At 47.4% G+C, this 15,330-nt stretch overlaps 1 protein-coding gene across 1 annotated transcript in view; it reads left to right on the top strand.

Moving 5' to 3' along the window:
* Window positions 1-14,386, top strand: part of LOC148478239 (uncharacterized) — a 135,535-nt gene extending 121,149 nt beyond the window's left edge. The window contains exons 11-13 of the mRNA XM_088455751.1: window positions 131-252; window positions 10,677-10,768; window positions 13,498-14,386. Of these exons, the coding sequence (XP_088311877.1) occupies window positions 131-252; window positions 10,677-10,768; window positions 13,498-13,661 (378 nt within the window). The 3' untranslated portion in view covers window positions 13,662-14,386. The remainder of the gene's footprint in view (window positions 1-130; window positions 253-10,676; window positions 10,769-13,497) is intronic.
* Window positions 14,387-15,330: the final 944 nt, after the last annotated feature.

Here is a 15,330-nt window from a genome sequence, read left to right as displayed (position 1 = left end):
CGACATAATTCAAATAAAATTAGATTATTATTGGATCAGGGAAATAATTATTATGTTCTTTAGAGCCGATTTTACAGAAGCAGTTTCTTTTCTCTTATTGCTGTGTGACCGTGTTGTCTGATCCCCTCAGAATGACGTGCCTTCTTGTAACCAAGGACGGTTGGACTCTGAAGGTCTGGCATCGCCGACTGAGTGTCGCCCCCCTGAGCAAACAGAGTTTTCAACAATAGAAGGTGGCCCTGACCAGACCAAGTAAGAGTCCTCGGTCATACTGTGTTGTCTTTGTTGCCATAAGGGTTTAGTGAGGAATTGTAGACATGTGGTTTTTCCAGGTATGTTACCCGTTGTTGTCATTGACTGGTGAACCAAATACAACTAGAACACAGCCAGCTTTAAAATAAGTATAATTAGCATTTATGGCCATCGAAGGTGTAAAGAACAAAGGCATTCCTCACACTTGAAGGCATGTGGCTGCCACACCGGTGCTGGGCTCCATCCACTCCTCGCCGTCACCTCTGTGCGTCAGAAAATGCAGTCCAGTGTCAGCTGTATGTTCGCTTGCTAACGCACCTGTAGAGCCGAACATGAAGATAAAGATTTGTTCCCCATCAGGGATTCTTAGTGAGCGAGGCCAGAGTGACATTGTTCACATTGCAGACTAATATATTGTGGAACATTTAGAAATGTTGTTTTTCAGGTAACTGTAGAAAGGGAGGGGTGTTGGTCATAGCAACCAATCGGGCCCTTGCTGGCATTTTCTAGTTGGAGAACAAAAGCACACAGCTGATTGGTTGCTTATGAGAACACCTTTTGGAAACCGTTCCCTGTACATTATAATAGTGGAAGCTGATGTCTCCTTGCTGGGCTGCTCAATAAAACAACAGACTGTAAGGGGGCAATTCAGTTACCTGTGATGTAGGAGCTACATACCGTTCTGATGGGATCTGAGTGCCGGCAGGGGGCACCTTACAGCGGTCTACATTGTGCCTATATTCTGCATTTTACATGCAGCCTCATAGGGAAATGCTCAGTGTTATACTACCATTTGTACAGGTGATGTATGCACTGTATCTTATGGCGGAACGTGATGTAAGATCTCATGTAATTGAACTGACCCCAATGTGTTATACTGTATGCATGAGGCTGGTATACACAGTATTGCTATTAATTTGTATCATTAAAGTCTATTGGATCTGATCTGTGCTGGCAAACTACAGTAGCTGTTCTCAGTGCGTCTAAAGCTGGGTATACACAAGACGATGTGTGTACCCAGGGACGGCAGATACGATGCCACACTAGGTCGGATGGTCCGTACACACTGCACGATCTCGTGTACGACTGACAACCGTCCCATATATCGTTCCCCCGCCACACCCAGAACCATGATGTCGGCCGCCGGATCTTCAGATTGGCCTGCACTGAAAGCAGATCTGACGAAGGACGCACGGGAGCGCGCAATAGTGCATACACACTGGACGATGTGGTCAATCTGTCGTTCCAATTCGCCTCAAACTGACATCATCTAGTGTGTACCCAGCTTTACACTGGTGATCATTACTTTTCTCACCTCGCAGATAAATAACAGCTGAATTCCAAGTCTATAGAAATGAGTATGAAATTCCCTGAGTTATAAAAGCAGTCATCTCCCTAGTAGATTAAATAGGCTCATACATACTCATCAACTCGTCAACACGCTCCTAACATTTTTCTAAGCTTTAATAAGTAGAACAAAGAAGCTTATAAAATGTGAGTCACACCCAGCAAACAAAAAATGGGTTTCTCTCAGATAACCTTAATCCTGAAAGGTACTTCTCTTTCTTCTTTTTTATTTTACTACTTACATAACTGTTATTATAGCTTCTCTGTATAAGCCAACTTATAGACCCTATATCCTGTTCTCTGTTCTATACACACCCAGGAGCAAACGTCTCATTTCCATTAGTGACTGATCTGCTGTCAGGTCTTCTTTAACAAACAATAAATAGTCTGCTCTGTGTCTATTAGAAACAATATATATATATATATATATATATATAAAATGTGCTAAAAATAACCTGTTAGCCCCACGCACTGTCCCAGTCTTACTCACTGGAAATCCTGAATGGTGCGCGTTACTCACACCAGCTCTCTGCTATTCAGCCCAGCTCATCGGCTGAGATGTTACAATCATTCAAACTGGGTTAAATGGAAAGTTCTGCATTTTTTCTTCCATTCACATTTAAAAATAAAGTGATAATTTAACTTTGACTTGCAAACTACTTGCATAAAATACCCCGTCAGCAGCATGCTGGGTTTTTTCTTTGTTTTTTTTATAAAGAGAAACGTCCAAAATAGTTTTATACCTGGTGATCCCGACACGAGAACTTTATAAAAACTGTCACAAGAGTCAGAAACCAGTTGCTGTGGTCAGATATTAAGCACCATTACCTGTGCGCACGAGAGAGTCTTCCTTTTTTCTACCTTTTTGCACATTTCCTAGGGATTATTAACTGACGGAGAAATGCTCAGGGTCTCTGCGGTTAATTGTCCATATCTAAATGCATGTAACGGTTAGAGTGGCTGATAATTCTGCATCATGTATTATTGGCATATTACAGTTTTATCCATGTTTGCCCTAGGCATCTGTGACCAATGTACCAGGGTCTGCCCTAGATCTAGCTGTGTGTGAACCAGCCAACATGCTCCATCTAAGCTTTTTTTGTTTAATATCTTTTTATTTAAACATGTTAGCGATACATAGCATAGTATGGAGCATCGGTATGGAAAATTACAGCACTGGGCACAACAAAAGGAAACCTGATAACACAATAAAGGCAGGGGTACGTAATATACATCACAACATCAAAAAAAGGGTGAAACGTATATCCTAGGCAACCTAAATCACATGAGGCCCGTGAAGTGAAGGATTGTCAGTGTGATAATGTGTAGTTCTAGTCACATAGGTGTGGTTTCCATCTAAGATTTGTGTGCAGCAACAATTTGCTTGTGATAGAATTAAAGAGGCGCTATACCAGAAATCATACTGCAGAGTTATTAAGTGGCCGTGGGTGCAGCCTCAGAATATTCGGGTGTGGTATGAGAGATAGACAGACAGTAAAAACAAGAGATATGGTAAGAACTTACCTTTGTTATCTCTGTTTCTACGAAGTCCATAGGGTCCACAGGGTGACCTTGGGGTATAGCTGGATCCTGGATCCTCGGGCACCACGGAGTTAAAGCTTTTAGCTGCTCCCAGGATGCACTTGGGTCCAACCTCCCCTATACCCCGCCCCCGAGCCACAGGCACCTCAGTTGGTAAGCAGCCCAGGCCGGAGGAGGAGACGAATCAGAGAGAAGGAAGACTGGAACACACAAGAACCATACTCACAGAAATGGGAGATGGAAAACCGGTGACCAGTCACAGAGCCCATATGAAGCCAGGTGCGTCAGGGCGGGTGCCCTGTGGACCCTATGGACTTCGTAGAAACAGAGATAACAAAGGTAAGTTCTTACCATATCTCTTGTTTTCTACTTCAGGGTCCACAGGGTGACCTTGGGGATGTCCCAAAGCAGTCCAACTAAGGGCGGGGACGCTCCTGTGCTGATAGGAGAACCCGGCGCCCAAAGGATGCATCCTGAGAGGCAAAGGTGTCAAACGCATAGAACCTCAAAAAGGTCTGAATGGAAGACCAGGTGGCCGCCTTACAGAGCTGAACAGCAGAGGCGCCATGGCTAGCAGCCCAAGAAGGGCCCACGGACCGAGTGGAATGAGCCTTAGCAGAGGCTGGAACAGGTAAACCCTCCTGCATATAAGCCTCAATAATAACAGAACGAAGCCAATGGGCTAGAGTCTGTTTGTTGGCAGGCCAACCCCTCTTGTGAAAACCAAAGAGGATAAACAAAGAATCCGACTTCCTCACAGAACTAGTCCGGTCCACATAAACCTGGAGTGCCCGGACAACGTCTAAGGAAGTCTCCCCAGCCGAAAGATCAGGTGACTGAAAGGCTGGTACAACAATTTCCTGATTAATGTGGAACCTGGAAACCACCTTAGGCAGGAAATCAGGACGAGTGCGAAGCACCGCTCTGTCCTGATGAAAAATCAGAAAAGGGGGACGACAAGAAAGCGCCCCCAAATCTGAAACCCTCCTGGCAGAAGCAATTGCCAAGAGGAAAACAGTTTTAAAAGTTAGCCACTTGAGCTCCACTGACTCCAAGGGCTCAAAAGGAGGACCCTGTAAGGCCCGAAGAACCACCGCCAAATCCCACGGGGCCACAGGTGGCACAAAGGGAGGCTGGATTCTCAAAACACCCTGGAAAAAGGTGTGTACGTCCGGCATAGCAGCGATCCTGCGCTGGAACCACACCGACAGAGCAGACACGTGTACCTTCAGTGAAGAAAGACGTAATCCTAAATCCAAACCCGACTGAAGAAAAGCCAGAATACGCGAAACCCGGAACACCTGGGGATCATAGTTTCTGGCCTCGCACCACTGAAAGTAAGTGTGCCACACTCTGTGATAGATCCTCGCGGAAGCAGGCTTGCGCGCCCTCAGCATGGTGGTAATAACGGAGCTAGAAAAGCCCCGAGACCTCAGGACGGCTGTCTCAAGAGCCACGCCGTCAAAGATAGTCGACCCAGATCCGGGTGAAGACAGGGCCCCTGAGACAACAGGTCCCGCCGTTGAGGTAGGAGGTATGGAGCGTCGATGGACAGGCTCCGCAGATCGGAGTACCACGGCTTTCTGGGCCACGCTGGGGCCACCAGGATCAGTGTGCCTCCGTCCTGTTTGAACTTGCGCAGGACCCGAGGCAGCAGAGATATCGGAGGGAACAAGTAAGCCAGTTGAAACAGCCATTTCACCGACAGCGCGTCTATCAGACTTGCGCCTGCGTCCCTTGTCCTTGACCCGTACACAGGCAGCTTGTGATTGTGACGGGACGCCATCAGGTCCAGCTCTGGCAGCCCCCAGTTGTCCACGAGTAGTTGGAATACCTCTGGATGAAGCGACCATTCCCCGGGATGCACATCGTAACGGCTGAGGAAGTCTGCCTCCCAATTGAGGACTCCTGGGATGAAAACTGCCGAGAGAGCTGGAAGATAGCACTCCGCCCAAGCCAGGACGCGGGACACCTCCGACATCGCAGCTCGACTGCGAGTCCCTCCCTGGTGATTGATGTACGCCACCGTGGTGGCGTTGTCTGACTGCACCTGAACGGCCCTTCCGTGAAGAGCGGTGCCGGACGACTGCAGGGCTCTGTATACTGCCCGCAGTTCCAGGATGTTGATTGGAAGAATCGCTTCCTCCAACGACCCTGAAGTGACAAGGAGCCTGTCACCGCCCCCCAACCCCGGAGACTGGCATGAATTGGTAGTGGTTGTGGAGAATAGCAAACCGCAGAAACCGTTGGTGCGATGTTGCTATAGGCACATGGAGGTAGGCGTCCTGGATATCCAGGGAGACCATATAATCCCCCGGTTCCATCGCCAGTATGATGGAACGCAAAGTTTCCATCCTGAATTTGGGAACCCTGAGAAACCTGTTCAGGGACTTCAAATTGAGGATGGGGCGATGAGAGCCATTGGGTTTCTGCACCAGAAACAGCGTAGAGTAATACCCCATCCCACGTTGAGACTGTGGTACGGGTATAATGACCCCCGCCGTCAGCAAGGCCTCTATGGCTTCCTGAACCTGCAAGGCCTTGGTTTTGTCCTGAGAAGGACTTGTGCAAAAAAACTGGCAAGGCGGCCTGTGCCGAAAAGACAGGGCGTACCCCTGGGAGACCACTTCTCGCACCCAGGCATCCGTGGTGGTATTGTGCCAGCACTGGGCGAATTGAAGAAGTCGGCCTCCCACTCTGGGGTCCCCCAGAGGGAGGCCCGTCCCATCACGCAGAAGGCTTATCTTCTGGCTTGGAAGAAGGGCGCCTAGCACTCCAGGCTTGCTTCTTTGGCTTTGAGGCGGTCTTGGGTGCGGACTGCCTCGGGAAGGATTGACCCTTTGCCTTGCCTTGAACCCAAAAGGAACGAAACGCCGAGCTCCGGACCTTAGCAGGTGTAGTAGCTGAAGGGAGGAAGGCTGACTTGGATTTTGCCAGGGTATCTACTATTTTGTCCAGGTCCGGACCAAATAGTAATTCCCCATTAAAAGGTAAGGCCTCCAAGCCTTTCTTTGAATCCGCGTCTGCTCTCCAAGACCGCAACCACAAGGATCTACGAGCAGACACTGCTGCCGCCGAAACCCTAGAGGTCAACAGGCTAGCATCCAAAGATGCTTCTCCAATGTAGGAGGCGGCATCTCTCATCTGTCCTAACAACGCCCTCTGGACGTCCGGAGATTCATCCGTAAACATGTCCTCCAAGGCGTTGGCCCACCCCTCAATGGCCTTGGCCACCCAGGAGATGGCCATGGACGGCCGGGCTACAGCCCCTGAGAGAGAATAAATAGACTTTAGACAAGTCTCCACCTTCCTGTCCGTAGGATCCTTCAACGAGGATATAGACGGCAATGGCAAAGTAGCACTCCTGATGAGGCGTGTTACATGGGAATCAACTGCAGGCGGAGTTTCCCATTTCTTACAATGCGCTTCCGGGAATGGATAATTGGACGCCAAGCGTTTCTGTGGCAGGAAACGCTTACTGGGCGTCTGCCAGGCCACCGCCATGTGATCAGTCAACTGATCAGACAAGGGGAACGCTGTAGAAGTAACCTTAGCTTTTTTAAAACTAGGATACCTTGACTTGGGAGCGGGTGCCTCATCCTCAATCAGAAGAATGGCCCGCACCGCCTTAACCAGAGCCCGCACATTGATGGAAGACTTAGTGTCTACCTCCTGGACTGAGGTATCTGAGGCTGAGTCATCCTGCACCTCACCATCATCCGAGGACCCCTCAGAATCCGAAAGATGCGCAGCCTGTGCCATGACTGAGCGTTTAGACGCCCTGGAGGGCACGTCACTACGCAACATCAACTGAAAAGCTGAAGATGCTGCCGCCAAATCTTGGACAGTGTGGGAAAGCGCATCCACCCAGGGTGGAGGGGCTGTCACAGGAGCCTGAAACGGCACCACAGCCGGCTGTGCCACAGGGGTGGACTGAATATACATTGGCAACCCCGCATAGGGACCAACAGGCTGAGACCCCGGGGGAGTCTGCAATAATTGTGGGACACCCGGGGAATGGGGGATGGCAGGCTGGGGCAACGCCCTAGTAGGGGCGGCAGTCGGGACCGACAGACGGTCCGCGATGGACACCAGCACCTGGGAAAACATCGCCCATGGTGGCTCCTGCGACATGGGAGGTTTAGACGTACCAGGGACCGCCTGGCACCGTCCGCACAGGCCGTCCTGTGACAAATCCTCCCTATCCACTCCTGCAGAACAGCGCCTGCAGGAGAACAATGCCGGAGTCCCGGAGTGCTCAATCTCCTCCTCAGACATGACTTAGGAAGAAAACGTGCGCACTCACCAGTGTGCTGAACAACAGCCCACAATATGGCACCGTGTAGCACACAACTGTATGTGACGAACCTCACAAATACGTGATCTATATAGGTGAGGTCAGTAGAAACACCCTTCCCCCGCACACCTGTAGGGCTTGTAGGAGAAGGAAAGGGATAGGTACAGGCTGACAGTAAGTAGAAAAAAGACACAGACAGGCAGCACTAGCAAAAGTCACATACCATGCAGGAAGATATACTCACTGCACCTTTCCACTACAATCAACCTCCCAGATTCAGTGTCTGGGAGGGCTATAGTGCTGTGTACACTGTCCTTGTCGGGGGAGAGGTACACAGGGGGACCGGTCCGCGTGCTCCCTGAGAGTATCCACGCTGCCAGTAAGAAAATGGCCGCTGGAGACCTCAGAGGAGGAGTGGCCCGAGTAGCTGCAGCTCAGCGACGCCAGACTCCGTGCTGAAAGGCGCGCTGAGCTGAGGGGAGGAGCCGCTAGACAGGGAAGGCTTCCTCCCCTGGCTAGCATATTTAACCCCCAAGGTTGCGGCATCCCGCTTGCCGCTTAATTTACCCATGTGGTCTAGTGGTCTGACGGGGTATGCCTCCGATAGAGGGGGGGCCCGCCGCTAGCGCCCCCGGTCTGGGACTGCATATAAAAGGCATTACCCGCGCACCGCCGCTAATCAGCGGTGCGCGGCTTACCTTAAGCTCCCCGGCGTCTTCCAGCAGCAGTCCCAGGGGAAACCAGAGTCCGGCTAGTACAGACTCTGGCTTCCCCCGCCGCGATCCCCAGTTCAGTGCTGGCGTCGCAGCGCCAGCAGGGAGAAGGAGCGGCAGCGTGGGCGTCTGTACAGGCAGCCCAGTGCTGCCGCTCTGGAGAAAAAAACTATAGTAAAAATAAATTTAACCTAGTTAAATAAAAAGCTTTAGGGGGCTGCTCCTGCAGCCCCCCCCCCCGCAGGGTGACCCGACTCCGGCCGGGCACCATCTTAAACTGAGGTGCCTGTGGCTCGGGGGCGGGGTATAGGGGAGGTTGGACCGAAGTGCATCCTGGGAGCAGCTAAAAGCTTTAACTCCGTGGTGCCCGAGGATCCAGGATCCAGCTATACCCCAAGGTCACCCTGTGGACCCCTATGGACCCTGAAGTAGAAAAGGTTGACAGTGTTTAGATAGCCACCAGATGTTAGGAGTCAATAGGTCTACAGGGACAAAAGGTCGACAGGTACAAATGGCCGACAGGGTTAAAAAGTCAATACAAACATGGTCGACACGATTTGTTTTTGTTTTCCAGCCCTAATCTTCACCCTAACCCTCCATCCTAGTGCCTAACCATGAGGGTAAGTGCCTGACCCAACCGTCCCTTCTAGTGCCTAAACCTAACCCTCCGATAAGTGCCTAACCCTCCCTCCCTGGTGCCTAACCCAAACCGTCAGGGTAAGTGCCTAACCCTAATCGTCAGGGTAATTGCCTAACCCTAACCCTCCGGTAAGAAAAAAATAATAATCATGTCAACCATTTTTTTGTTGACCATTTGAACCTGTCGACCTTCTTACACATCGGCCTTTAGTGCGTCGACCTATTGTCTAACATCTGGTGTCTAAAGTCTTCGTAGACATTGTCGACCTTTTTACTGTCTATCTACAGTCCGGAACCTGGAATATTCACACACCACATGTTTGTAAATCTGGGCGAAAAAATATAAATTGAGGTCTGCAATATAATATATCTTGTAACCACAGACGTAATCACATAACCACATCAGGTTTATACACACAAATCAAATGTAATTCAAACACTTACCGTAACGCATGTATTAAAAAAATATAAATACAAATATATATTCTAAAAAAGTCTGTTAAAATTGCAGACTTTAGCCGGGTACACACTATACAATCATCGGGGTCAGATAATGGTATAGTGTGTATGTAGAAGCGCTTGCCAATAAACTACATCAAACCCTCCTGCATCGGACAGGTCGGGAGGTTGGGATTTGATGCCCTGCGTACGCTATCTCGTTCCCGACCTCCCGAACCCATTGGAGACATCTGAAGACATCACAGCTAAAAATTACTCAGTGCGTGAAGGGTTCACACCGATCTGACAATCGCTCTGTCGGGTCAGTGCATTTATTGGATAGGCAGAACTTACCTGCAGGGGTGTGTATCAGGCTTAACAATGTGCAGAGACGGCTTAGTCTCTATAATATGATTACTTATAATAAAGGGCTCAATAGAATAATAATTGTGATGAATGTATCAGAATGTAGAGCAGTATTGTGACCTGGGCTGCGCTCGCTCCGCTCCTTCCCTGCAGCTTGTGTCTCCAGTGTCTTCAGGTTTTTACTGCTCATTGGCCAGCATGGCTCAGTGTCTCATAGTGGCTGCGGAACACTAGGCTGATGTGATCATCCAGGGTCGTAGGAATCTCTGAGAGAAGGGGGCTCAGAGTATGCGTAGCCCCCCTCCCAAATCTAGCTCTGGCTGCAATGGCCTGCCCCTGAGTCCTCGGGGGCTCTGCTGCACCGCCAGTAGTTCCGCCTACTGCAGAGACCTTTTTCTGTTCCAGCCTTTCTAATTAACTGTGTAAGCTAATTACTATTATATATGTGTGTAAAGTCCTTTTATGTGGGCGCCCTAACCACTTCTTTAGACGAGTTTAGCCACTTTGCGTGGCTAAACCCGGTGCTAGTAGCCACATTAAGTACTAACAGGCGCCAGAACGGAGAAGCAATTGAATTTCTTCGTCGGGCGCCTATTCGCCTAGACGGACAGCAGCGCCCCAGAATGTCCTTGTTTTATGCAATATTTCAGTAGACACTGAGGGGGTGATTCAGTTGTTTACACGGCGGATATTTTTTTATTGCGCCGGATGGAGCCATTCAATTGTTGCTCCGTAGGGGCGCAACAGGCGCCGCCATCTACCCTCGGGATGGTGCGAGCAAAATTGTGCGAAAAACCTGTGGTTAGGGCGCATTAACCAGGACTTTAGATGGGTTTAGCCATTTTCCACCTCTAAACCTGTTCTAATAGGGTGTGAAGACAGCGATAATTATTGGGCGCCCAGAACAATTGAACACCGGGTGCCCACTAATTATCGCCGCCCACACAACAATTGAATCACCCCACACTGAATGTCATTGGTTCAGCCCATAATGCACCTCCTTTATTATATATCACAATTATTTGTTTTGTCTGGAGCTCTAAGCACAAAGTTGTACAGTTTTTTTAAATATTATATTGCAGGCTCCGGTCACCCAGGAATATTGCAGAGGACCTCGACCCCACATTCAAATCAAAGGATTCTCATACAGAAGTGTTTGCAGTCTGTCCACAAGGTACAAGCTGTTGGTTGTTCTCCATACTGTCCGGTGGTTCATACTGTTGCTAAGTATCCTGTTATATGAATGTTGGTGCTGATACAATGGCATAAATGAGCTGACTTGCCATGGCTGTATCTCCCCCTGGCAGCTTGGGCGTCTCTCTTCTGAGACATGAACCTACACTGTATCCGGAAAGTATTCACAGCGCTTCACTTTTTCCACATTTTGTTATGTTACAGCCTTATGCCAAAGTGGAATAAATAAAATTTTTGTCCTCAAAATTCTACACACAATACCCCATAATGACAACGTGTAAAATGTACATAAGTATTCACAGCCTTTGCCATGAAGCTCAAAATTGAGCTCAGGTGTATCCTGTTTCCACTGATCCATCCTTGAGATGTTCCGACAGCTTAATTGGTTTCACCTGTGGTAAATTCAGTTGATTGGACATGATTATGAAAGGCATACACTTGTCTACATAAGGTCTCACACTTGACAGTGCATGTCAGAGCACAAACCAAGCATGAAGTCCAAGGAATTGTCTGTAGACATCTGAGACAGTATTGTCTCGAGGCACAAATCTGGGGAAGGGTACAGAAAAATATCTGCTGCTTTGAAGGTCCCAATGAGCACAGTGGCCTCCATCATCTGTTAATGGAAGAAGTTCGGAACCACCAGGACTCTTCCTAGAGTTGGCCAGCCGTCTAAACTGAGCGATCGGGGGAGAAGGGCCCTAGTCAGGGAGGTGACCAAGAACCTGATGGTCACTCTGTCAGAGCTACAGCATTCCTCTGTGGAGAGAGCAGAACCTTCCAGAAGGACAACCATCTCTGTAGCAATCCACCAATAAGGCTTGTATGGTAGACTGGCCAGACGGAAGCCACTCCTTAGTAAAAAGCACATGGCAGCCCGCCCGGAGTTTGCGAAAATGCACCTGAAGGACTCTCAGACCATGAGAATCAAAATTCTCTGGTCTGATGAGTCAAAGATTGAACTCTTTAACATGAATGCCAGGCGTTATGTTTGGAGGAAACCAAGCACCGCTCATCACCAGGCCAATACCATCCCTACATTGAAGCACGGTGGTGGCTGCATCATGCTGTGGGGATGTTTTTCAGTGGCAGGAGCTGGGAGACTAGTCAGGATAGAAGGAAAGATGAATGCAGCAATGTACAGAGACATCCTGGATGAAAACCTGCTCCAGAGTGCTCTTGACCTCAGACTGGGGCAACGGTTCATCTTTTAGCAGGACAACGACCCTAAGCACACAGCCAAGATATCAAATTAGTGGCTTCAGGACAACTCTGTGAATGTCCTTGAGTGGCCCAGCCAGAGCTCAACCTTGAGTCCGATTGAACATCTCTGGAGAGATCTGAAAATGGCTCTGCACCGACGCTTCCCATCCAATCTGATGGAGCTTGCGAGGTGCTGCAAAGAGGAATGGGTGAAACTGCCCAAAGATAGGTGTGCCAAGCTTGTGGCATGATATTCAAAAAGACTTCAGGCTGTAATTGCTGCCAAATGTGCCTCAACAAATTATTGAGCAAAGTCTGTGAATATTTATGTACATGTGATTTTTAGGTTTGTTTGTTTTTTTAATTAAATTTGCAAAAAATCTCAAAAACTTTTTACATGTTGTCATTATGGGGTATTGTGTGTAGAATTTTGAGGACAAAAATTAATTTATTCCATTTTGGAATAAGGCTGTAACATAACAAAATGTGGAAAAAGTGATGCACTGTATATATTGCCTCTGGTATATCACCACATGGTTGGGTCCTCCAGAGAGAGACTTTGAATTCCAGCTTATAAAAGCTATAGAGATTGCAAAAATATTTGTAGGAAAAGGCACCTGTTTGGAAGGCAGATGGCAGCAGCTGTCAAATTGGTTTCCAATTTTGCTGGAACTACACCTTTGAGAGCTATTGTTGTCTTTAAAGTCTCATCCGGCTGAGAGAATCCTACAGAAGGGGACAATATTGACCACTCTATGATGTCTGGGATATTGATAGAGATGTGTAGGGATTGGGATGGAGACACACCCACCTCTCTGCTCCAGGGAGGGTAAGCAGAATTGCATTTTTTTTTTGTACTAAACCTTCCCAAGCAAGAGCCCATTTTTTTCCTCACCACACACCTCCACCCTCTATTTTTTTTTTAAAGTTTGTAGGCTTTTAGGTGGTGCATTGGATTGCAAGGGTGCCCGGTGGGAGTTGGTATGTGAGGCATGAAGGACTTCTGAGAGTCTTTCAGTCGTAACACTGCTGCTTTTTAAAAAAGTTTGGTGGAGTATCTTCCCCAAGAAAAAAAATTGGTGCCAGCATTGGGGGGCACATCTCGTGTAAGCTTTGTACTGTATGTTAGGTATTCCCATTTTGATTAGAAGTGACGTGTTTAGACGTGTTAATTTGCCACTCTGTACAGATAATTTCTGTTAGCTAGGAGACGCAAGCCTATTTCCCAGAGTCATGGGCCTTAGAATGATACATGACTGAGAAGGACTTCTCTCCTAAACAGCTTAACTGCTGGGGCAGAGCAGATAGCATTCCGAGCAGATTTGTAATATTATATTGCATACATAGGCTTTGATATTAATGCCAAATAGCGAATTTATAGCTTGGTCAGTGCTTTTGTGCATATTATTTACAAATGTACATCAGTATGCTTTCCTTCTATTTAATTTATTGTAGAAGCGAACGGGCCAATAACAATTTTAATTATACTTTATTTCTTATTTATAGAGTTTCCAGTTACAGCCCAGGCCCAGCCTGTCCCAGTTGATGGATTCTATGACTACATGGACGATGGCGCAGAGCCAGTGTTTATACCGCCAACAAAAAGGCAGCCAGAGAAATTGGGACGCAGTAAACCCAAAGACAAGAAGGAGGGATGCAAGCAGCAGTGACTTGTGTGTTGTTTTTTTATTTTATTTGGTTTTATTTTATTTTCTAGACGTCATCCTATTGCCAAACTTTTGTGTTCCGTGTCAATTCATCGTGGACGATCTTCAAAGTGCGTCAACACAAGTGGTATTAACTCATTCAGGGATGAAGACGATAATCTGATATTCTGCATTCAGGTGCCTTAGGCATTCCTTTGACTATAGAGAATGGCTGTTTTAATAATATAGAGCCGAACATCTCCGTTTGGCTGCGAAGAAGCACATTTAAGCAACCTACTGTCCTGTCTATTAGAACAATATTATTACTATCAGTGTTCTATAAAATCTAATTATGACAAGCATTGTGGCTTATTCATCTGAACCATCGTGTATGTGACTTTCTCCCCCCCCCCCCCCTCTACTAAAATTAAAATGACTATAAATTCTGAAAATGCATTAATCTTCAGTGATGAAGCCCTATTTTTATTTTATTTTTTTAATCTCATAATGTTATCATTTGTTTTATCTATTTACATTTTTCTTTTCCAGTTTTACTGTTTATGGAACTTGAATTACAAAAAATGCAGTGTTTGATAGGAGTACAATATTTTTTTAAACCTTTTGCACTGATACGTTGTGTTTTTTTTTGTTTTGTTTTGTTTCTTTGTGTTTTTTTTGTTACTTTAACACCTTCTGGTGCTTTTGTGTATAGATCCCAAATGCCTTTAGAACTTTACTTTGAAAAAAAAATACACTTTTTTAATATAAAATATAAGCCGTAATATTTGTATTTGTTGTCTGTTCTTTTGATTCATTAATAGTTTCTTAATTCACAGTAAGAATTAATCGGGCAAAGCAGTGGTTCATGACGGGAAGCCCAACCTTCTATGCCAGGGGTATTCAACATGCGGCCCTCCAGCTGCTGTGGAACCACATATACCAGCATGCCCTGCCACAGTTTTGCTATTAGGGCATGCTAATGCTGTGGCAGGGCATGCTGGGATGTGTAGTTCCACAGTAGCTGGACGACAGCATGTTGAATATCCCCTGTTCTGTGCCAAATACTGTGCTCCAATATTGTGCCTGATCTAGGCTTTGGGTACACACTGAGCGATGTATGCCCGGCCGCTATGACAGGCCAGTATATCCGGTCCTGGGTACACATCAGAATGATGTAATGAGCGACGGACCCTCATTACACTGCAATGTGCCGCATGCAATATGTCAGGTTTGATGTGCCTGACGACGTTGCATGCGAGTGCGCATATCGCGCTTACACACTGCATGATTTGGCCAAATCGGGACAACATCGCTCCAGTGTGTGCCCAGTTTTTCAGCAGGTTCACCCAACTACAAGCCTAGTAGCCGTCCCAGCCAGCCAAAAGTAGGCAGCATTGGCCAGGGACTTGTAGTTCCACAGGAGAAATAGTGACTTATGTTGCCTATGTTTGGCAGGCATGGCATGCTGGCACTTGCAGTTCCACAAGAGCTCACATCATGTTTTTTGCCTCTCATTTAGACCACAGCATCTCCTCCAGTTCAGTGGATTTGCCAAGACCCTGTGTCACAGAAATCATCAGTGCCCTGTGCTAATTCTGTTTTTAAAAGCAATTGTGTCAGCACCAGCTGTATCACTCGTACATCTCGCTGTTCTTGTACATGTGATAGTGTTTCCCTGGTCTCTCTTCTAGAC

Source organism: Taudactylus pleione, unplaced genomic scaffold, assembly GCF_031769625.1.
Source record: "Taudactylus pleione unplaced genomic scaffold, aTauple2 ptg000671l, whole genome shotgun sequence".
NCBI lineage: Eukaryota > Metazoa > Chordata > Amphibia > Anura > Myobatrachidae > Taudactylus > Taudactylus pleione.
Note: the sequence above shows the minus strand (reverse complement) of the source record. Positions and strands in the feature narration are given on the sequence as shown.